Source organism: Odontesthes bonariensis, chromosome 14 (assembly GCF_027942865.1).
Source record: "Odontesthes bonariensis isolate fOdoBon6 chromosome 14, fOdoBon6.hap1, whole genome shotgun sequence".
NCBI classification, from domain to species: domain Eukaryota; kingdom Metazoa; phylum Chordata; class Actinopteri; order Atheriniformes; family Atherinopsidae; genus Odontesthes; species Odontesthes bonariensis.
In genome coordinates, this window is record NC_134519.1 from 4,647,692 (window position 1) to 4,673,281 (window position 25,590).

Sequence of the window (25,590 nt, forward strand, 5' to 3'; positions counted from 1 at the left end):
GGGTGGACAAATGTAAATGTATTTTATTCATACAGCCCTTTACAGACAATCATTACGGTGTACCAAAGTGCTTTACAGCAGGCAATAAATAAAGAGAAGAAGAAGTAAAAACAAATAAAAACAAGCGTTTCTGGTTCTGATAAAATTTATGTATTAATATCAGTCAGGCGCTCGGTGGAATTCTGGGGAAACAATGAACAATCGTGCTTTTAACATATATAATACAGTAAAGTTGGAAAGAATATATAATATAATTAAATTAGAGGGAATTTTGATGCAATAGATAATATGTAAATGTATTTTATTTCTACAGCCCTTTACAGACAATCCTTACGGTGTACCAAAGTGCTTTACAGCAGGTAATAAATAAAGAGAAGAACAAGTAAAAACTAATAAAAGAACAGTGAAAGCAATAAAATACAACAAAATTGATAGATATAATAAAGATAAAATAAGATAAAAGTGTCATCATACTACTGGCTATTTAAAGCAATCCTAAATAAGCAGGTTTTTAGCCCAGATGTGAAGAGGCCCAGGTCAGAAATAAGACAAGGACACAAAAACATCCGCTATGACCGGGGTCATGAAGAAGAAAACTAACGGTCAGATATTAAGATATTCCAGATGTATTGTCTTCAAACAAGTCCCTATATCTGGCTGAAATAGTACTTGTTACACTGGAAACAATCAAAGTGTTACCAAGTATATTTGTCTCATTTCTAGTCCAAATATCTCATTACACTTAATATAAGACACAACTGCCTAACAAGCACCATTTCAGCCAGATATAGGGACTTGTTTTAATACAATACATCTGGAATATCTTGTTAAATGAAAAAGTCTTGAAAACAAATTGCTTTGAGTCACATATCATATGAAACAAGCTTTTTTTTACATTTGAAGAGGTTTTTAAGCTAATTTCAAGGTCACTTTTATCTCAAAAGTCCCAAATATCACATCTTATTTCAGAGAAATCTTGACAAGCCGATTTTCACTAGTTCCATTGGCAGATTTTTTTACTTATTTCAAACAAAAGTGTCTTTTATTTGTTGTTTTTTTACTTACTTTTGGAGGGGCATTTTTTCCAGTGTATAGGCAGTTGTGTCTTATATTAAGTGTAATGAGATATTTGCACTAGAAATGAGACAAATATACTTGGTAAGACTTAGATTTTTGTCCAGTGAGTGTGATGACTGTTAATGACTGAATTAATGCTGCTGACAGAGACAGAAGAAACAATCAGCCCTGTGAATTAGACAAGCTTAAAGCCTGCCGATCGATAAGAGGAGCACTTCCCCTTAATGAGCCCCACAAACCAACGCTATCTGGAATCCATGCCGAGGGAGGGGCAGCGAGTCTGGAGGCATCACGTTGCTATTTATATATCCATTACTGCAAAGCAAACGGTGGTTATTTATCACCGAGAGACTGCCTCCAATCTGGCCTAATGTCTCTCTGCCCTCCATCCATCACGTCTGCGCTGTGTCGTCGGTTGTTTTTCTATCGACTCGCTCCGTCTTCTCTACATCTCTCCGTCATGTTGTCATCCATCACTCTGTCTGTTTGCTCATCCTGCTGATGAAGGCTGCTGGAAAATAAAGCAGCTGTGACCTCTGACCTCTGACCTGTGTGTGGACAATCTTTGGAAGGACTCGTTTCTTCTCCATCAGGTTAATTTGATGAATCCTCAGCATCTCAAATGTCTATTTAAGGGCTGAGATTTGATTTTATTCAACAATTTTACACGTTTAACTGTGATAGAGACTTTGGCTGTGTTCGAAACTACATACTGCATACTTCCATACTGCATACTACATATTTTCATACTACATACTGCATACTTCCATACTACATACTGCATACTTCCATACTACATACTGCATACTTCCATACTGCATACTCATCAATCAGACAGTATGCAGAGCGTTTACCCACAATGCATTTCGCTCCTGCCCGAGCCGAAATCAGCCGGCCTGAAGCTGATTTCCCTTAAGCTCTAAACTCTGTAAACTTTAGCAACATTTGAAACATTTTCAGGAGAGAAAGTAGTCGTTTAGATCCCCAACGTGTTGAAAACCTGACAAAATACCGTCTATTTACAATTTAGTTCCCACGAATTCTGCGCAACTAAAGCTAGCCGCAGTGAGCAACGCACTTCCTGTTATTTTCACAAAATAAAATACCCGTTGCCTTTTATCATAGGGAAAGCCATTACCATACAATTGGTGCTTTTGTTTTGAAAACAGGAAGTGAACCTACCCTCGTTGTAGCTAGCTTGAAACTGCCGTTTTGACAGGAAATGACGATCGGCTACGTCACGTTACGTTGCATCTTGGGTAGTTTGAGTATGAGTAGTAACCTCATGATGCATACCCAACATTTCAGAGAATCTAGTATGCATCCGGGAACTTCTCACTTACTCAAACTCGCATACTAACTCAAAAAGTTAGTAGGAGTAGTATGTGGTTTCGAACACAGCCCATTTGTGGTTCATTATCTTCAAATCTAGGCTAAAAACCTACTTATTTAGGATGGCTTTTTATACCCAGTAGTATGATGACACTAGATTATATTATATCTTATATTCCTTTTTTAAGCTTTAAATTGAATCTTATTTACTTTTTCTTGATGTTGAATAACATGTCATTCTTATTATTGTCTGTTTTTTTCCTACTTTTAGACGTGATAACGTTCATTTTTTGGGATTAGGATTTTTTTTAAACTGAATTTCTTATATTAATTTGACTCTTTTGGTAACTGAAAACAGTTTTAATGGAAATGTACAACAAAGTTGAAACTATGAAGCTGTTTTTCACAGATGCAGCTAAAGAAATGGGAACAAATGATGTGTCTCTGTGATAGGCTGCTGGGAACAAAGTGCCTAAAGATCCAGTTTAAAACGGCTTCTTTGCTCAGTTGTCTGTTCTGTGTGGACACAACACTGGTTCATCCCTTGAGTTAGGAGCCTTTTTCCTGCCTGAATGGTTCATAGCTCAGAGTTAAGTGGCTTAATGAAGGAAAAATGGACCGAAAACGAGTGGAAAAAAGGCAGAAAATGTCCAAAGAAAAACTCTGAAAGAGCTTCAGAAACCTGGAGAACTGTTACTTTAAAAGATTAAGATAAAGTCTGGCTGCTTGGAAGAAGACTTTTACACAGTTCTGTGTAGTAATCTGTATAAACCACATGTATAACAGTGAAAGGCTGTGTGTCTGACCTTTGAACTGTGGGATCTCTCCTGTGGGGCCTTTGGGTAACCCTTTATGGCAGGCGTCGCTGGTCAGAGCCACCGTGACCCCACAGCTGCCCAACAGGAAGCCGATCTGCTGACTGCCGGCGTCCTGCACACAGACACAGAGACTGAGCGTGAAACATCAGCCGACCTGGACCCTCATCCAGGAGAACCTGGACTCGTGGATTAAACAACTTGATCGTATTCTTATTGAGTAAATGAGCATCTGAGGATTTCACTCATTGGGGGTTAAAAACATGGATGTAAAACACACTTCTCAGGCAGATTTGTACATGCACACGTGGGATAATCTCAGATATTAAAGGGACAGTTCACCTCTTTTGACATGAAGCTGTATGACATCCCATATCAGCAACATCATTTATGAACATTTGCTACCCTCCTGTGAGCAGAGTTCCAGCCTCGTTTTGGCGAGAGAAAATAGGGCCAAGCGATTGTGAGGTCTGACTTTTTCCTGGAGAACGATTTTGTGATGCAAATGTATTACTCTGTTGAACGCATGTTGTTCTGAGAAGCAAAACGCTTTATTTTTTAAACCCCAGCCAACTAGCCGGACTACCTTCATCAACGCATCAACATGTCAGCGGGACCGAGAGTCGTTGTCTTCAGCTTTCGTAATTACCATTTTAACGGCAAAAGACGAACAGCACAGTGCAAGACATGCGGCATCAACATCTCAGACAGCCAGACGACAACTTCCAACTTTGTTCGTCATCTGAAGATCCATTCTGACCAGTAAGTGCTCGTCAAATTAGCTAATATTATCCTGTTAGCCTAGTCGGTAGTTAGCTAACGTTAGCTTGATATGATACGGGGTGGACAGGTTGGACACATTGGCCAATGATGTTTACTGACAGTTACTTATATCTTTGTGTTTTCACTTTATTAAGATCAGATTCTGCAGGTAAAATTGCAATAATAAGGTGACTTGACTTTGACTTTGACTTGCCCAAGAAAAAATTACATGAGACTTGAAAGCTAAGACTTGGGACCTACTTGAGACTTGAAAGCTAAGACTTGGGACTTACTTGAGACTTGAAAGCTAAGACTTGAGACTTACTTGAGACTTGAAAGCTAAGACTTGGGACTTACTTGAGACTTGAAAGCTAAGACTTGAGACTTACTTGAGACTTGAAAGCTAAGACTTGGGACTTACTTGAGACTTGAAAGCTAAGACTTGAGACTTACTTGAGACTTGAAAGCTAAGACTTGGGACTTACTTGAGACTTGAAAGCTAAGACTTGGGACTTACTTGAGACTTGAAAGCTAAGACTTGAGACTTACTTGAGACTTGAAAGCTAAGACTTGGGACTTACTTGAGACTTGAAAGCTAAGACTTGGGACTTACTTGAGACTTGCACATGTGTGACTTGGTCCAACAGGTTTGATTCTTGCACTTCAGACTTGATTGTTTAAAAAATATATGTAGTTATTTGAAAACAAAAAATATGAACAAAACAATAACTAAAAATCTCTTACAACTTAGATGAAAAACGAAACTTTTTAAACTTAATCTGATTTTACAAGCTCAAAAAGTGGTCAAAAAAATCATTTAACCAAAACCTCCCGTCTTCACAGCGGACATTTGACCAACAAAAAGCTCCTCCAACACGCCAACTCGTACATTCTAACTGCCCAAAGAAAACTAAATTGATAGAACTTATGATTTACAAACATAAATGGCCACAACATGGTGCTTTGTTCTCTTGAAATCAGCTGTCAGCCCCTCCCTGATGAAGTTAATTTTCCAACCTGCAGATACAGCAGCTAGCTTAAAACAGGCCCAACATTTAGTTTGTTCAGTTATACACTCAGAAGAAGCTGAAGTATAAGAGCCTCGCTGCATCTACACAGGGATGGACATCAATGTGCACTTAAGCTTATGTGACAGATACATAACTTTAGTCTCACGGGAACTGACAACTACATCCTGGGTTCTCCGGAGCTGAGAGGAACATAAAGATTTAGACAAAGTCTGAGTGAACGTAGGATTTCGTCGGTGTCAAATCTCCACCAAAATGTATGCAAATTTAAACCGAGTTTGCAGTAAATCCGCAGAATAAAATGCAAATTAAATGGAGATTTTATTCAGAACTGTTAGTTGGGGTGCGGTGAGTTAAACAGCTGGTGGAGCTAATTCTGTAGCCTGGAATTAGCCTGGAAAGAAGCATCAGGGAAGCCTTAAATGACGGAAACATGACACTTTGGTTGCTTTCTGCCTTCAGCGGTTGCTTCAGTTTGCATTGGATGAAATAGGATCCGGTGCTTAGAAGTCCGAGGGCAGAGGGCAGATCATCTCATGTTACTCAAAGGGTTCAAACCTTTTGAAATAACTGGTTTTATGCACACATTTAAGTGCATTAAAGCATGTAATCATGTCTGTAGACATATGATTTTGTTCTCTCCTGTGTTTGTGACTTAATAAAAAGCTTTGCTTTGGCCATTTCCAGTAAAACATAGTCTGAAATAGACTGAATTTAACAGCCGACTGACACACTCACGTCAGCCCTGCTGATTTCTCCCAGAGGACATTACAGTGCAAATTGAAAGCCGGCCCAAACCATGACTCAGGCAGCGCTGCAACAACAACAGCAGCAGCAGAGATGTCTCCGAACAGACATTTGGCTCAGATTACAACTCGGCAAAGCTCAGTGTCTGCTGAGCTGCACCACAATGTGACTTCTGATGACTCAGATGTTTTTTATTCCCCCAAAGGTAGAATTATCTCCGCCGTACTGCAGACTCTGCAGCATGTCCTCTGCTCAGCTTCCTCCTGACGTTTAACGTGAAGGAAATAAGAGACAGAAACTGAAAACGAGCTCTAACTCACCCTCTCTTCCACTGTTTACCCATCAGCTACGCTGGATAGAAACCGCAATAAATGACCTCATAATGTTTCTTTCCTTTATTAAAAGTTAGAGTCAGAAAAGAACGAACCCTCCTTAAACTGATAAGCCACCGGGGGCAGAATTTAAACATGGAAACGTGCACAGATGATGTGCAGAATGGGTGAGGTGAGCTTTATAGATACCAGTGTCTGCACTGGAAAAAATGCCCCTCCAAAAATAAGTAAAAAAACAACAAACAGACGTTTTTGCTTGAAATAAGCAAAAAAAATCTGCCAATGGAACTAGTGAAAATCGGCTTGTCAAGATTTCTTGAAATAAGATGTGATATTTGGGACTTTTGAGTTAAAAGTGATCTTGAAATTAGCTTAAAAACCTCTTCAAATGAAAAAAAAAAAAAGCTTGTTTCATATGAAATCCGACTCAAAACAATTTGTTTTCAAGACCTTTTCATTTAATAAGATATTCCAGATGTATTGTCTTCAAACAAGTCCCTATATCTGGCTGAAATAGTACTTGTTAGGCAGTTGTGTCTTATATTAAGTGTAATGAGATATTTCGACTAGAAATGAGACAAATATACTTGGTAAGACTTAGATTTTTTCCAGTGTGTGTGGGAAAAGCCGGTTTAACTCGTGGTTTATTGTGTGCTTCTGATCTCTGAAAGGTAGGCGATGCCAGAAGGAGCCCGTCAGCACTCAGTGGGGTCACATGGCACTGAAAGGATCGGATTATTGGCTAAATTACAATCAGACTGAGTTATTAAGTGCATGTAGACACCTTAATCTGACAAGAAATTGGATCATTGTTCATTGTTGGGACGATAGATTCAGTTGGCATCATCTGTGTAAGCAGTCAAATGAGGAGCCACACGGGCGGTGTATATATGGTATATATTGCAAAGAGAAGGGGCCCCAGCCAAGAACCTTGTGGCACCCCGGTGCAGAGCAGGGCGCAGACATTTGTACCTGTTTTAACACTTTGAAAGAAGACCCCGGCTGAAGAGACAACTGAGCATTGTGTTGCAACCTTAGCTGCCACAGAGAATATGTCTCAGTCAGTGGGGTCACATGGCACTGAAAGGATTGGATTATTGGCTAAATTACAATCAGGCTGAGTTATTAAGTGCATGTAGACACCTTAATCTGACAAGAAATTGGATCGGATTCAGACCCCGAGATAACTGGGTTGAAAGTCAAAACAAACCTGCTTGTAGACGCTGAAGCACGTGGTGAATCAGATTTTGCGTTCTGTATAATAAAATAAATAATAAAACCTGCGCTAATATGCGATAAAGTAAAGAGTTAACTCGCCCAGCCCTAGTTTTTATTCTTTTATTATGTTTTAATGCTCTTATTTCTCATGTAAGGTGACCTTGGGTTACCTGAAAGGAGCCTCCAAATAAAATGTATTATTATTACCAGCACAAACCTACTACTTTCTACCTACTAATTGCTATGTTTTCAATATTCTACCAGATATATTGACCCCCACCTCTTTTATTTAAATGTACAACAACACAAAAGAGCTAAAAACCTCGTAAAAAACCCCGAATCAATTCCCAAACAAAGTTGTGGTTGGTTCAGGTGAGCACTTACCTTCCTGGTTAGCGGCACCTCTATCGGCACGGGAACAACCTCGGCCAGCAGACAGCCGTAAAACGCCGTCACAAAGGCAGCAGGGTCGTTGTTGGGAAAGACCAGCGCCACCTAAAGGCAGGAGGAGACATCACATCATGGTTATCCCGGAATGACAAAAACGAGAAGGAAATGATCCACGAGCTACGGTAGGGCTGAGCAATTTTATCGATCCTGCGATATATATCGATATTTCGTTTCCCGATAAAGGCAAGATTTTTATTTATTTATTTATTTATATTTATTTATTATTCAAATTTTTTTTTTTAAAAGCAAACTTTATTGAAAAGTCAGACGTTACAATGAGTGAAAACACAGAACATTAAGTTAATACAATACAATGCCAGGGGGTCACATTATACAAAACAGTGATAAATTAGTTGATAAAAATGTTGTATAAAGTGCACAGCTCTCACATTTGTGACATGTTCATTTGTTTCTGTTTGTCTGGCGGGGTTGTCCTTCCGGGTCAAAGGTCGGACCACCGGTCCAATCAGCGATGATTCATGTCAAATCACACTGTCCCCTTTTCACCCCACAAAATATACGTATCGAAGCGTATCGTAGCGTATCGAATCGTATCGTATCAAATCGTATCGTATCGATTCGCATCGAATCGAATCGTATCGAATCAAATCGCATCGAGTTGTATCGTATCGAATTGTATCGTATCGTATCGATTCGTATCGAATCAAATCGTATCGAATCCTTGGCTGAATATCATGTATCGTATCGTGAGATTAGTGTATCGCTACAGCCCTAAGCTACGGTCCCGTAACCATGGTGATGGCAAACAGTAATCGGTTTTCTCTCCGATTCAGTTTGTCAAGTCTGAAACGGATCAGCATTCAGGAAAGTTAAACTTCAGAACGAGCAGCTGAGGCAGCGGGAAAGTCAGAATAAAAGTAAGAACTGGGGATGTAAAATGTGCTCGGAGCTCGTTTAGTGTCTGCGATGCTCGGTCGGTGATGGTGACCGACGGGAAGAAGCGCTGCCAAAGAACCAGAAGGTTGGACGAGGAGTCGGTGGCTCTTAGAGGAGAATTAAGATTATCTCCATCTCCAGCACTCCTTCTTCTGTTTTCTGTCTGTAACGTTCCTTTAAACCAATCTGTTGCCAGTTTCTCGGTTTATTCCTCGCGGGTTTCTTTCTTTATCACATTTAGATAAAAAAAACTGAATGTAAATTTGAGCCTTTGCATATAAACACCACATTCAGGGTGTGGTAGATAGAACATGTGCTGTTTAACGCTGCCCCATACATGAAGGGCCTTTCTGCTTCATACTTTCATCATCCTGCACAGTCTGACACACAGCGGGGCGCTCAGCATCTCATCCAATAACACTTCAACTACTAAAGATGCCACAGACTGAACCACCAGCAGCTGTCTGGCTAACTGGTTAACTGATAACAGTATCTGTGCACCAGTGTGGGGTTCACATACAGTCTGATATTGTTGGAAATCTCCCATAAATTCACAGGAAGTCTCTACAGTATATCCCTTAAAAATAAACTTACTTTTATGGTGCCCACAGCATCAAACATGCTCCTACATCACAGCGAGGCTGCTACCCTCTGATCTGCCTTATTGGATACAGTTCAGCTCCAGTTGCATGTTGGGATGTGAACAGTGAACTTGGCTGCTTAATAGCTTCCATATTCATCCCAGGAGTGGAAGTGTGTGTGGGTGGGTGGCGCAGGGTTGGTGCTGTTAGATAAGTGCGGGCGAATGCTTGAGTGCAGCGTGAGGATGTTTGAGCAGGTCTAATATTGACATGTGAGGGTCTCACTGGAGGTGGTCAGGTGTCTGCCTGCAGGAAGCTGCTCAGGTTCAACGCCTCAACTCTGACAATGTTTAAATCCAGGCTGAAAACAGTTCTATTTAGCTGTGCATATGACACCTGAAAGTATTTTATCTGCACTCTTCACTTTTAAATGAATCAATTAATGATTATTTTTAATGTTTTTTTTAATTTTTTTTTATTTGTATTATTATTTTTTATTTTATTTGTTTTTTATTTTATTTTTTTATTTCATTTATTTTTTTATTTTTAATGGGTTTTTTAATTTTTTTTAATTTGTATTATTATTTTATTTTTTTATTTTATTTCTATTTTTATTTTTAATGATTTTATTGCCTTCTTGTGATGTTATGTAGCTGTGAATTTCCTTGTGTACGAATTGTGCTCTATAAATAAAATTGGTCAGGCTTTCAGAGCCGAAGATCGGTGACGGGATCCATCGGTTTCTCCCGTGAGTTCACGTGAGAAACTGATGGATTCTCACGTGAGCGAGCGAGGCCTCAAAGTGGCTGCAGTCCTGCTTGCTGCCACCTTTATGCTGATGGCTGCTGACAGCTTCCTACACTCAGAATGTTCTACAGGGTCCAGTATTTTTGACTGGTGACCATGATGATGAGCAGAGAAGAAGCTTCCCACTCACATCTCTGCCCTCACTAAGGCTCATTGGCTGTGGACAGTGAGCAAAGAAATGAGAACATAAGCAGAGCTTCCTCCAAAGCGTGGATCAAGCAGAATGAGGAACTGGGACATCGATAGGGATGGGAATTGATAAGATTTTTACGATTCCAATTCCATTTTCGATTCTGCTTAACGATTCGGTTCTTTATCGGTTCCCTTATCGATTCTCATTTGGAGAAAAAGGACAACAAACCGGTCGATTAGCATCAACTTTGTTTAGTTTAGAAGCAACACGAGTCATGACCTTACAAACCCAACAACGGTGAGGTCCACATTGGTCTATCATGGCCTGGGTAATTTAACTCTTTCTGCTCTGGTGAAAGGAGAAGCTGGAGGTAGAGGTGAACTGGGGGTAGTACCACCAGCCTCTGGGTCTGAGCCAGTCAGGCTCTGTCTCTCATGATTTCATCTAAATGTAATGCCTGAGAAGGCATTCATTTAACCTTAACCGTTACTAACAGCAGCTTTTACAATGAGGCAAATGGCGCTAACATGATAGGCAGTGTTTGTTAGTTAGTTAGTTACCTGCAGTGTTAGCCAAGGACATGCTAACGCTGCTAACGTTGCTAACGTTGCTAACGTTGCTAACGTTGCTGGGTTCAGATTCACCAACGTTAGTCCGGAGCAGATCGAAAACGCGACATTCATTCATAGTTATTGCATGTTGGTAGTATTTCCTCCCTTTGGTGAAATATTCACTTTGCAAGTTGCCCAGTTTGTCGTCTTTTTTAGGGATGTGTAATCAAACTTTCGAGCGTTTGTACCGCTTGGGCGCCATGTTTACTGTTGGCTGCTGGCTGCGCTGGACTCATTGACGTCATTCGCGCCCACTGGAATCGATAAGGGAATCGTTTGCAAAATCGCCAAACGATTCCAAGGAATTGAAACACTGGGAACCGGTTCTCAACAAGAACCGGTTTTCGATTCCCATCCCTAGACATCGAGGAGGGGCAAAGAGATGTCGCTGCTCCTCTTTATCACAAGTAGAAAGTGGTCAGGCACCTGGTTTCAGGTTCCTTTCCTTTCAGACACGTCCCACCTGGAGGAGGCCGAGGGGCAGAACCAGGATCATTTCTCTCCTTGTTGCATTACATCACATCACATTACGGTCATTTTGCAGACGCTTTTATCCAAAGCGACTTACAATCAGTGTGTTCCACATCGGTAGGCAAAAAAACTTCAGGTCACAAGAACTCATAAGTGCATTTCCTTCCAAAACCAAACGGCTAAGAGCATAACTAGTGCTAGAGTAAGTGCGGTAAGTTAGGTACCGAGACAAATGGGAAGACAATTTAGAAAACAAATAAAATTTAGGAACAAATAAGTGCGTAAGGAGCTGGGAGGAAACAGGTGATGTCCTGAGAGGGCGGATCTGGGTAGTGTTTCCTGAAGAAATGGTTTGCAGCCTGCGGCCAAAGATGGGCAGCGACTCAGCTGTCCTGACATCAGTCGGGAGATCGTTCCACCATCGGGGCGCCAGCAAGGAGGGAGTTGCAGTAGTCAAGGGGGGAGATGACAAGAGCCTGGATGAGCACCTGCGCTGCCTTGTTGGTGAGGAAGGGGCCAATCCTCCGGATTGTTGTCCTGGAAAAGCTGGAGGAGGTCTGGGGGTCTCTGCTCAGACTGTGGCCCCCTGTGACCTGGTCCCAGATTTGCAGCAGAAAATGGCCGAATGGGTGAATTTAGTGCCGTCTAACCCATCTATAAGTGAACATACCGCTGAGGCGTTTGTCTGTGCGAAATACAACAAAAAGTGTTGATTTCTGCAGAAAGGAGGAAAAGATTGGAGCTGGAGCAGGTGAACAGCTTTAAAGTGATACTCCGGAGTAGATTCACCCTGGGGTCATTTGAACCGTGATATCCAGCCAAGTAGCCCACCCGCAGTTTTTTCAATATTGGCTGAACATCAGCTGAGTTACTGAGTTATCCCGAATAGCTTCGTACAAGCGCTAACGGACCCTGGCAGTATCTCCAAAATTACCACACTAAAATCACATGCCATGACACCAAACTTCTACAGTAGTACAAATATGGTCTGTACTCACCAAATGATGCATTTGGAAGTTTGTACATAGTCCAGGAGTTTATTATTATCAACACAAGCCTGATAGCTTCTCTGCTGCTAAAGCTGCGTCGACGTCACTTCTGGGAGCTTCAAAGTAAGATGAGGGCTGATCTACTACTGTAGACAACAAAGCAAGGCTGCTCAATTTCTCCATTGATAAAATAACTTCACAACTCTACAACATAAAAATTTATAAAAAAAATCATGTAGAATATAGCATATACTTTGTTGTCTACAGTAGTAGATCAACCCTCATCTTACTTTGAAGCTCCCAGATCAAGGAAGTGACGTCGACGCAGCTTTAGCAGCAGAGAAGCTATCAGGCTTGTGTTGATAATAATAAACTCCTGGACTATTTTCAAACTTCCAAATGCATCGCTTTGTGAGTACAGACCATATTTGTACTACTGTAGAAGTTTGGTGTCATGGCATGTGATTTTAGTGTGGTAATTTTGGAGATACTGCCAGGGTCCATTAGCGCTTGTACGAAGCTATTCGGGATAACTCAGTAACTCAGCTGATGTTCAGCCAATATCGAAAAAACTGCGGGTGGGCTACTTGGCTGGATATCACGGTTCAAATGACCCCAGGTTGAATCTACTCCGAACTATCACTTTAAGTATCTGAGCATCTGTATGAGGGCTGCAGACGGCCAAACCAAGAAATAAAGAATGCTAACTGGAAACATCTCAAACCTCCTTCAGACAGCAGGAAGAAGCATCCGTGCGGAGCCCCAACACATCCGAAGGATGCAAGGAGTCAAACTCAGTACGGCCCACAAATAGATCAATAATAATTTAATAATTAAAAAAAACAAACAAACAAACAATAAAAAAAACCTTGTAATTATACTGTTGACCGATAGAGGGCGCGCCATACACAAACGATAGCGGGGCCCGGGCCGCTTTCAGCAACAGCGAATAGGAAAGTCAAGAGCCATGGCCATTAGCAGTGGCAAAAAGAGAAAACTTGACCGAGAAAATCGCATTTTTCAGCCAAAATGGGAAGAAGAGTACCTCTTCAGTTATGTTCTTTGTTATGAAGGAGTTCAAATTCCTTTTTGCACTTTTTTTTAAGCAAATGTTTTGTCTTTGTTGCTTATTAAGGACGTGTTAAAATGCATTTATATGCAGAAAATAGTTGTATGTTGGTGCAATAAACATACAGATATAAATTCATATAAAATGTGTTCTTATTGAGAATCATTTGTAGCGTCTTTCATATCCAATTATTCGAAGTGCGTGGTCATGTGGCCCTCCAATGATAGTGCTGAAAAAATGTTGACCCTCTTTATCATGGAAGTTGCCCATCCCTGATCTAAAGTGAGAAGACAAAAGAAGACCTTAAATCCTCTGCAAAGGGAGCATTTCCTCAGAATCTGATTCCACACCAGCCTCATTTCCTGAGACAGATGCGAGCTTGTTCGCCCACATTGAACAACAGAACTCCAACCAGAGTGTAATTAGATGCCTTCAACCCTCAGTGAACATCTTGCAGGACGCATTCCCCTGCTGGAACAATCTGTGAGCAGCCTCTTAAAGCAGCAGCAGACCGGTCTGAAGACCAGAGTTCTTCATTAAAACACACACCCTCTGAGGCTGAAACACTCTGGAACTGTGACAGTCTCCAGTTTGTTTCCAACCGAGCCAGAAGTCCAGCTTAAAATAAAGATGATGGAACACTGAGGGCGTCGCGTGGCAGCGGAAACATGGAGCCTGTTACTGAAGCTTCTCAGCGTCTCAGGGGGATCATCTTTTCATGGATGAAGGGGTCCAGAGAGCGATGTGATCATTAAAGTGACAGTCAGGAGGACGCTTTTTAAGGACCGAATGGAGGCCGTGTGGGGGGCTGCAGGCGGTTTCTGGATAGAGCTCAAAGTCCTGAGAAATGATGTCAGCGAAGAGACTGCTGCCTCAAATCTAACCCAGCTGCACCGAGGTCTGTTTCCAGCTCGGGATTAAGGGTCCGCTAACTCAAACCATCAAAGACTTTTCCTTTGAAACGTTCACCAGTGAAGAGAAGAACTCTGAGATAAAAAAGCTGCTTTTACACATCAGCTGCAAGGAAGTCCTGAAACTCAGCTGAGACTCATGGAAGAACCACTTTCTGTCTGCCCAACTAAAACATCACAGCTAGCGTCAAAGCTAACAATAAGCTAGCGTCAAAGCTAATAATAAGCTAACATTACAGCTAGCGTCAAAGCTAACAATAAGCTAACATTACAGCTAGCGTCAAAGCTAACAATAAGCTAACATTACAGCTAGCGTCAAAGCTAACAATAAGCTAACATTACAGCTAGCATCAAAGCTAACAATAAGCTAGCATCAAAGCTAACAATAAGCTAACATTACAGCTAGCGTCAAAGCCAACAATAAGCTAACATTACAGCTAGCGTCAAAGCTAACAATAAGCTAACATTACAGCTAGCGTCAAAGCTAACAATAAGCTAACATTACAGCTAGCGTCAAAGCTAACAATAAGCTAACATTACAGCTAGCGTCAAAGCTAACATTACAGCTAGCGTCAAAGCTAACAATAAGCTAACATTACAGCTAGCGTCAAAGCTAACAATAAGCTAACATTACAGCTAGGATCAAAGCTAACAATAAGCTACATGGAAGGAAACCCACCGGTCAGACTCAGTCAGGGGGGTAAGAGATAGATCTCTTACTGCGTAGTAAAGGTCGGGTGATACAGATATGGTTTCATCAAGGTGTATATATATATATATATATATATATATATATGTTTTTTTTTGCAGACCAGTAAATCAGAAGTCTCGTTTCGCTATAGGAGAAGGGGGGTATTAGCAATTTGCATTGGGTGTAAAGCCCCATACACACACGTCGCTGCTATTTCCTCGCTCAGCGAGTGAAGTCAATAGAATGTCTATGTGTTCACGCGAGGCGAGGAGAGTACAAGCGATGCGATGTGGGCGGATTCCGAGATGAACATATTTCAACTTCGAGCGACGCGAGTAAAGCGAGTAGCCAATTAAAATGCAGAATACAGATTATTGACAGGTGACGTTCCCCCAGTGTTCTCCAAACAGTGGCCACCCAACTTCTACACACCAAGTCAGCAAAAGCACCCAAGCGAGTGGCGAGTAGGCGAGTGAGCGAGTAAATAGCAGCGACGTGTGTGTATGGGGCTTAAGAGTAAAGAATTCACAAAACTAACAGATAAGTAGTTACGTGGTATTTTGTATTGGTTTTAGGAAACAAAATGAAAGAAAATAAATTAATTAATGAATAAAGAATGCAAAATTGAATGAGTGTCAATAAACACCTGAGATATCAAACTATTCACAAATTAATTGTTTGATATATAAAATGTTTAATCTAATTAATCTCACGATTTCCCTGATTAATCACGATTAATTAGCCTGATAAACCAGCCTAAATGGATTGGATGTCTAATTTAGTCTGGCACCGATCAATGGATACAACGGAACATTGTTGATGAGCACAACCCGTTGTCTTTCAAACCGCGTCTGTGCCTATAGGCCAACGCTCTGACCAATCAGCGCAACTGACTGTGACGTAGTAAGCGCAACAGAAAGCTTTGGTGGGAGGGGACTCTTCCAAAACTGATGCCAAGCACAGATTCTATAATAGGACAGATACGCCACTCACGGTCCATTTCGGGTTTCCAACGAGGCGATTTTGGTTGCAGTTCCACCCTCTTTCCACGTGGGGCGCTCAATTTTGGAGACCAGAATGAATGGAGTCCTATGGAGCTATACGCCCTTTCGTGCCCTTATCTCAAGATATAATTTTTTCTCTAGTAATTCGAATGTTGTTTTCGAAAGAGGGTGTTTAGAAAATACCCATGGCTGAGTTTTAGATTTTTAGAGCCACTCATTTGCTTAAAAAAAGGATTTGAAGTGTATATGACGTCATACATAGCTAGTCGACCAGCTGTCATTAGCACAATGCTAGCGCGTTGTGGACAACAAGAAGCCAACCAGTAAGAAATCAAAGCGATATATGTACTCGTTCAGTAGATTTTTTACTTGAAACCCATGTTGAGCTCTCAGAAACTACATTGAAATCTGAGCGCTCTTGAGGAGACTTAGGTGAAACTGACCATTTGTAGCATCTAGCTCCATAGGGCCCCATTCATTCTGGTCTCCACCGACGCCCCCAGTGGAATTCTGGTGGAACTGCAGCCAAAAAGCCGGTACAATGGGGCTTAATACAGAGTGGCAAGGCTGTTCGTTATAATGGCTGTGTGCCAAGGCTGAATCAAACGAGCACTGTTCCATTGCCGCCGCCATCTTTCTTGTTGTGCTTTCGCTTGTCTATGTTCGCTTCCACTGCCCAACGTCGCACCGCTCTGTCGTCACTCCCTCAGAACCCTCTGCCCCGCCCGCGTTTATTCAAAACACATCTCTGCGTTGTGATTGGTTTAGTTGCCATCTGCCAGATTCAGGGCAGTATTTTCAAAATGACAAGTGGATCGAGGCCAGACCCAACCGCAGGCAAAACATTTTGCCGTCCAGCAGTTGGCGCTGGTTTTCCAGGCTAGATTAATCGCATTTGTACGCAAAAATCCAAAAAAATAAAAATAATCAAAAAAAAAAATGGTTTAGTTCTAAGCTGACCTTTATTTAGTTCAACTAAGTTAACTGTTCAGTTATATTTTTTATTGTATATATATATATATATATATATACATATATATATATATATATATATATATATATACATATATACATATACATATATACATATATACATATATATATATACATATATACATATACATATATATATATACATATATACATATATATATATACATATATACATATATACATATATATATATATATACATATATACATATATATATATATATACATATATACATATATATATATATATACATATATACATATATATATATACATATATACATATATACATATATATATATACATATATACATATATATACATATATACATATATATATATATATATACATATATATATATATATATATACATATATATATATATATATACATATATATATATATATATACATATATATACATATATATACACACATATATATATATATTTTTAGCACAAGTTTCTTGTGTTTACCTTGAATTTGAGGAATTTGTTGTGTATATATATTTTTTTTCTACACGTGAAGCAGAAGGCACATGTAAATAAACACCTTGTGGTGATTTTATTGGACAAACTGCCGTGAATGTGCCTCCTCTGGTCAGCTTCCCAACACATTAATTTATTATAAACTTTTGTTAATTTCCAGCTGAATATCTGCAGATGTGCAGCGTTTTTTCTGCGCTCTGACGTGGTTAAATGAGCAGAAAACAGCTCAAAACAAGGTTTATGGATGTTCCTCCGTAACGAGATCAAACACCAGCTTTCTTTCTTTCTTTCTGTTTCTTTCCACTCACCCGGTCTCCAGGCCTGACGAGCGGTTCCTGCTTGGTTCCCAGTTTGTGCAGCAGGTTGAAGGCCACCTTCACACTTCTGGACCAAAGTTTACCTGCAGACAGAGAACACAATCACAGCACGCCCTCCTTTAAGTTTCTGATCTGTAAAACATGAATGTGGTACCCAATAAACACATGAAAGCGCTATCTGTGCTGACATCACGACACATCTGGACCAGATTACAGAACTGACAGGACACTTTTGAACTTTTCATGTGTTTCACCTCAGAGTTTGGAAACTATGGCTCAGATTCTGCAACATGCAGCGGGCTGAGCGGCGGAGGAATAATCCGTTCCATGGAGGTAAAGTGTGCAGTCAGAGGCCACACCGGTGAATAATTACGCAGATGTTTAATGATCGTGCTCACAGCGGTTATTATTGCTGTGCTCACGCAACAGAAAGCAACCCGTCACCTCTTTTTAAAGAGAAGTAGATCTAAAAATACACAAAATAACCCTTTAATAATCTACCCGAACACATGAAGTCGATAAATATTAATAAAAATAATAAAAATAAATAAAAAGACAATAAGGATACAAAATTAAATAATAATAATAATAATAAATATTAAAAAGACAATAGTGACACAAAAAATAATAAGAATAAAAAATATAAAAAAGACAATAATGATACAAAATTTAAAAAACAATAACAATAAAAAAGACAATAATGATACAAAATAAAAATTATAATGATGAAAAATATTTTAAAAAAGATGATACGGAAAAAAAAACCAATAATTAAAAAAAGAATTAAAAAAAGAATGATACAAAATAAAAAACAATAATTAAAAAAAATAAAATAAAAAAGACAATGATACAAAATAAAAATTAAAAATAATAAGAAAATAAAATAAAGAAAAAGTGGATATTCAGGACAGTGCCAGCAGGCTATTTGCTTTCTTTAATTGTCACTACACCGGTCTTCTGAGGTCTCTGAGTCTTCATTCCCGTTTACGTTTCAATCATCTGGGAGGGCTTCAAGCTTCTCAAAATAAGATAAAAGTGGGGCCCAAGTTTCGTGGAATTTTTGGGTCGATCCTCTAATTTGATCTTTTCTAACTTAAGGAACAGAATCGGGTCTTTCAACCAGGAGGCGGCTTTGGGTGGATGTGCTGATTTCCACTCCAGTAGGATTCTTCTCCGAGAGTAAGGAGAGTTGAAAAAGCACATTTTTAATTTTATTGTCAAATCTTTCCGATCAGCTCGATTCTGCTGGCAGCCAGACTCTGTTCATTACCGCCGAGGCTCAGAACAAAAGAATCAATTTCCTCCCTTCCTCTGCTCCTAACGCAGAGTGGCAGACGCAGATATTATGCATGAGCAGCCCGGCGTGGACTCACTGTTGTTCCTGCAAAATGAGATTTCTTTTTTTTTTTTTTCCTCCTCGTGTTTGTGAGAAACTAACGGATTGAAGAAAATGAGAGCTTTGGGATTCCAGGAGGCAAACAGGCTGTTAGAGGATCCAAATGAAAGGGATTCCTGATAAATGTGGCCTCAGCTCTCACATCTTTCTGTGTTTTAATGATGAGCTGGGACACAAGGGTTGTCCAGCCGGCCTGTGGACTGCTGCATTCTTCACGGGATTTTATTCACTTTGTGAAAAAGCAGCTCGGGTGAAGGAGGCAGGAGGAAACCCGGAGTGTCCACGAGCTTCAGGTCATGACGACTTAAAAACATTTTAACTTTGGCCAGGAGACGCAGCTGGAAAAAACTAGTCAATTGTTAATTTGTTTGTCCGACCTCAGATCAAAGGTCAAATATTTAAAATATTTAACAAAAGGTCAAATATGAGGTCAAATATTTAAAAAAAGGTCAAATATGAGGTCAAATATTTAAAATATTAAAAAAAAGTTAAATATGAGATCAAATATTTAAAATATTTTAAAAAAGGGTTAAATATGAGGTCAAATATTTAAAATATTTTAAAAAAAGGTTAAATATGAGGTCAAATATTAAAAAAAAATTCAAATATGAGGTCAAATATTCAAAATATTTAAAAAATGTCAAATATGATGTCAAATATTTTAAAAAGGTCAAATATGAGGTCAAATATTTCAAATGTTTTAAAAAAGGTCAAATATGTCAAGAGATGTCAGGCATCTGCAGTCACGATGAGCTGAGCTACACGGCTAAACTGCTGATTTACTGTTGGAGTTCAGGAGTTTTACTGGAGAAGATGGTCAAACAGCGAGCGTCTGCCCCGGTGACACGTATGACTCATGCAGAGGTTTATAGTTTCCAGAATCACTCCAAACTAAAGCAGAAGGATGCAGAACAAAAAGAAACTGATGGAAAAGTGCAGCACAAACACACTGGGACATGGAAAAGTTGTCCTCGGCTCCTCACTGGTCCCAGCATCTGTTGGTGAGTAACAGCAGCCGGGCCGCTTCCTGAGGACCAGAGTCTGCTGAGAGGGTCGTGGAGAGGATCGAGTCGAGTGTCACGAGTTTCTCTTTTCTTCGGCTCGAGAGGAAGAAACAAAAACAAGTTTGTCTTTGTCTTTGGCATCAGAGGGAGGACACGGCGGGAACGAGAGATAATAAAAAGAAAGAGGCAGAGGGAGAGAGGAAGGCTGAGATTCAGATGCAGCACCGCACATCACACGCAGCGTCTCACCAGATCTGCGTCCCCGGCGGCCGACTCCCGAGCGCTGGCTGGAGACATTTCACAGTCTGGTGAGCATCTCCTCACCATCAGCATCCAGCTCACTCCTCTCTCACATCACTCCTCACCATCAGCATCCAGCTCACTCCTCTCTCACATTACTCCTCTCTCACATCGCTCCTCTCTCACATCACTCCTCTCTCACATCACTCCTCTCTCACATCACTCCTCTCTCACATCACTCCTCTCTCACATCACTCCTCTCTCACATCACTCCTCTCACACATCACTCCTCTCACATCACTCCTCTCTCACATCACTCCTCTCTCACATCACTCCTCTCTCACATCACTCCTCTCTCACATCACTCCTCTCTCACATCACTCCTCTCTCACATCACTCCTCTCTCACATCACTCCTCTCTCACATCACTCCTCTCTCACATCACTCCTCTCTCACATCACTCTGCTCACACATCACTCTGCTCACACATCACTCCGCTCACACATCGCTCCTCTCACATCACTCCTCTCTCACATCACTCCTCTCTCACATCACTCCTCTCTCACATCACTCTGCTCACACATCACTCTGCTCACACATCACTCCGCTCACACATCGCTCCTCTCACATCACTCCTCTCTCACATCACTCCTCTCTCACATCACTCTGCTCACACATCACTCCTCTCTCTCACATCGCTCCTCTCTCACACATCGCTCCTCTCTCTCACATCGCTCCTCTCTCACATCGCTCCTCTCTCACATCACTCCTCTCACACATCACTCCTCTCTCTCACATCACTCCTCTCACACTCCTCTCTCACATCGCTCCTCTCTCACATCGCTCCTCTCTCACATCACTCCTCTCACACATCACTCCTCTCTCTCACATCACTCCTCTCTCTCACATCACTCCTCTCACACTCCTCTCTCACATCGCTCCTCTCACATCACTCCTCTCTCACATCACTCCTCTCTCACATTACTCCTCTCTCACATCACTCCTCTCTCACATCACTCTGCTCACACATCACTCCTCTCTCTCACATCACTCCTCTCTCACATCGCTCCTCTCTCACATCGCTCCTCTCTCACATCACTCCTCTCACACATCACTCCTCTCTCTCACATCACTCCTCTCACACTCCTCTCTCACATCACTCCTCTCTCACATCACTCCTCTCTCACATCACTCTGCTCACACATCACTCTGCTCACACATCGCTCCTCTCTCACATCGCTCCTCTCACATCACTCCTCTCTCACATCACTCCTCTCTCACATCACTCTGCTCACACATCACTCCTCTCTCTCACATCGCTCCTCTCTCTCACATCACTCCTCTCTCACATTACTCCTCTCTCACATCACTCTGCTCACACATCACTCCTCTCTCTCACATCACTCCTCTCTCTCACATCGCTCCTCTCTCACATTACTCCTCTCTCACATCACTCCTCTCTCACATCACTCCTCTCACACATCACTCCTCTCTCTCACATCACTCCTCTCTCTCACATCGCTCCTCTCTCACATCGCTCCTCTCTCACATCACTCCTCTCTCACATCACTCCTCTCTCACATCACTCCTCTCTCTCACATCACTCCTCTCTCTCACATCACATCACTCCTCTCTCACATCACATCACTCCTCTCACACGTCACTCCTCTCACACATCACTCCTCTCACACATCACTCCTCTCTCACACATCACTCCTCTCTCTCACATCACTCCTCTCTCTCACATCGCTCCTCTCTCACATCGCTCCTCTCTCACATCGCTCCTCTCTCACATCACTCCTCTCTCTCACATCACTCCTCTCTCACATCACTCCTCTCTCTCACATCACATCACTCCTCTCACACGTCACTCCTCTCACACATCACTCCTCTCACACATCACTCCTCTCTCACACATCACTCCTCTCTCTCACATCACTCCTCTCTCTCACATCGCTCCTCTCTCACATCGCTCCTCTCTCACATCGCTCCTCTCTCACATCACTCCTCTCTCTCACATCACTCCTCTCTCACATCACTCCTCTCTCTCACATCGCTCCTCTCTCACATCGCTCCTCTCTCACATCGCTCCTCTCTCACATCACTCCTCTCTCTCACATCACTCCTCTCTCTCACATCACTCCTCTCTCTCACATCGCTCCTCTCTCACATCACTCCTCTCTCTCACATCACTCCTCTCTCACATCACTCCTCTCTCTCACATCACTCCTCTCTCTCACATCACATCACTCCTCTCTCACATCACATCACTCCTCTCACACGTCACTCCTCTCACACATCACTCCTCTCACACATCACTCCTCTCTCTCACATCACTCCTCTCACACTCCTCTCTCACATCACTCCTCTCTCACATCACTCCTCTCTCACATCACTCCTCTCTCACATCACTCCTCTCTCACATCACTCCTCTCTCACATCACTCCTCTCTCTCACATCACTCCTCTCTCACATCACTCCTCTCTCTCACATCACTCCTCTCTCTCACATCACATCACTCCTCTCTCACATCACATCACTCCTCTCACACGTCACTCCTCTCACACATCACTCCTCTCACACATCACTCCTCTCTCACATCACTCCTCTCTCTCACATCACTCCTCTCTCTCACATCACTCCTCTCTCACATCACTCCTCTCTCACATCACTCCTCTCTCACATCACTCCTCTCACACATCACTCCTCTCACACATCACTCCTCTCTCACGTCACTCCTCTCTCACGTCACTCCGCTCACTCCTCTCACACATCACTCCTCTCTCACATCACTCCTCTCACACATCACTCCTCTCACACATCACTCCTCTCTCACATCACTCCTCTCTCACATCACTCCTCTCTCACATCACTCCTCTCACACATCACTCCTCTCTCACATCACTCCTCTCTCACATCACTCCTCTCTCACATCACTCCTCTCTCACATCACTCCGCTCACTCCTCTCACACATCACTCCTCTCACATCACTCCGCTCACTCCTCTCACACATCACTCCTCTCACACATCACTCCTCTCATATCACTCCGCTCACTCCTCTCACACATCACTCTTCTCTCACATCACTCCTCTCTCACATCACTCCTCTCTCACATCACTCCTCTCACACATCACTCCTCTCTCACATCACTCCTCTCTCACATCACTCCTCTCACACATCACTCCTCTCTCACATCACTCCTCTCTCACATCACTCCGCTCACTCCTCTCACACATCACTCCTCTCTCACATCACTCCTCTCACACATCACTCCTCTCACACATCACTCCTCTCACACATCACTCCTCTCACACATCACTCCTCTCTCACATCACTCCTCTCTCTCACATCACTCCTCTCACACATCACTCCTCTCACACATCACTCCTCTCTCACATCACTCCTCTCTCACATCACTCCGCTCACTCCTCTCACACATCACTCCTCTCTCACATCACTCCTCTCTCACATCACTCCTCTCACACATCACTCCTCTCTCACATCACTCCTCTCTCACATCACTCCGCTCACTCCTCTCACACATCACTCCTCTCTCACATCACTCCTCTCTCACATCACTCCTCTCACACATCACTCCTCTCTCACATCACTCCTCTCTCACATCACTCCTCTCTCACATCACTCCTCTCACACATCACTCCTCTCACACATCACTCCTCTCACACATCACTCCTCTCACACATCACTCCTCTCTCACATCACTCCTCTCTCTCACATCACTCCTCTCTCTCACATCACATCACTCCTCTCTCTCACATCACATCACTCCTCTCTCACATCACATCACTCCTCTCACACGTCACTCCTCTCTCACATCACTCCTCTCTCACATCACTCCTCTCTCACATCACTCCTCTCACATCACTCCTCTCTCACATCACTCCTCTCTCACATCACTCCTCTCTCACATCACTCCTCTCTCACATCACTCCTCTCTCACATCACTCCTCTCTCACATCACTCCTCTCTCACATCACTCCTCTCACATCACTCCTCTCTCACATCACTCAGCCACACTCTCTCACTCCTGTGATAAATCTGCTGCCTGCTCGTGTTGTTCTCTGTGTGGTACAGATGTGGCACAGATGTGCTGAGATGCCGCTGATACAAGCAGCAGCTGCATTCTTTAAATACCTCAAAACAACTTCAGCATTTCTCCTCCCATACGCTTTAATCCTGATGGGGCACATTTTTCTCCACTCGGGCTGTACTTTCTCCTCTAATTTCACACTGTAGATAGTGATACTCATCATATTTGGTCCAGTTGTGCATTTTTGACCATTCGAATTTCAAACACACATCATATACAATGCAATTTTTCATTGTGTAGTAAAAAAAACTCTGAAAAGGGACATTTTTGTCGCCTTTTAAACGACCTAAAAACATCATATATAAATATTTTTTTCATAAATATTTTATTCCACTTCAGTTCTGATCATAACCACCAAATTTTCAATTTTTAAAATTTTTTTTTTTAACCCTTTAGATGCCAATTTGAACTTTTTAGCCCAAATTTTAAGCCTTTAGGTGTTAGTATATTCAATATGAAATTGAGTAGGGATAATTATGGTCTAGGATATGTCAATGATTAGCAACAACATTGATTTTTAGGGATTTCAATTTTTTTTGTTATGCCTGATTTAAAAAAAAAAAAAAAAACACTCCTTAAAGTGATACTCCGGAGTAGATTCACCCTGGGGTCATTTGAACCGTGACATCCAGCCAAGTAGCCCACCCGCAGTTTTTTCGATCTTGGCTGAACATCAGCTGAGTTACTGAGTTATCCCGAATAGCTTAGTACAAGCGCTAACGGACCCTGGCAGTATCTCCAAAATTACCACACTAAAATCACATGCCATGACACCAAACTTCTACAGGAGTACAAATATGGTCTGTACTCACAAAACGATGCATTTGGAAGTTTGAAAATAGTCCAGGAGTTAATTATTATCAACACAAGCCTGATAGCTTCTCTGCAGCTAAAGCTGCGTCGACATCACTCCAAGGAGCTGGGAGCTTCAAAGTAAGATGAGGGTTGATCTACTACTGTAGACAACAAAGCAAGGCTGCTCAATTTCTCCATTGATAAAATAACTTCACAACTCTACAACATAAAAATTCATAAAAAAAAACCATGTAGAATATAGCATATATTTTGTTGTCTACAGTAGTAGATCAACCCTCATCTTACTTTGAAGCTCCCAG

The 25,590-nt window shown here is 41.7% G+C and overlaps 1 protein-coding gene across 9 annotated transcripts in view; it reads right to left on the reverse strand.

The window, feature by feature from the left end:
* Positions 1-25,590, reverse strand: part of LOC142398604 (disco-interacting protein 2 homolog C) — a 262,105-nt gene that overhangs the window by 45,087 nt on the left and 191,428 nt on the right. For all 9 annotated transcript variants that reach the window (XM_075482675.1, XM_075482674.1, XM_075482671.1 and 6 more), the window contains 3 exons: positions 17,714-17,805; positions 7,696-7,806; positions 3,216-3,339 (listed from right to left, as the gene is read on the reverse strand). In XM_075482675.1, the coding sequence (XP_075338790.1) occupies positions 3,216-3,339; positions 7,696-7,806; positions 17,714-17,805 (327 nt within the window). The remainder of the gene's footprint in view (positions 1-3,215; positions 3,340-7,695; positions 7,807-17,713; positions 17,806-25,590) is intronic.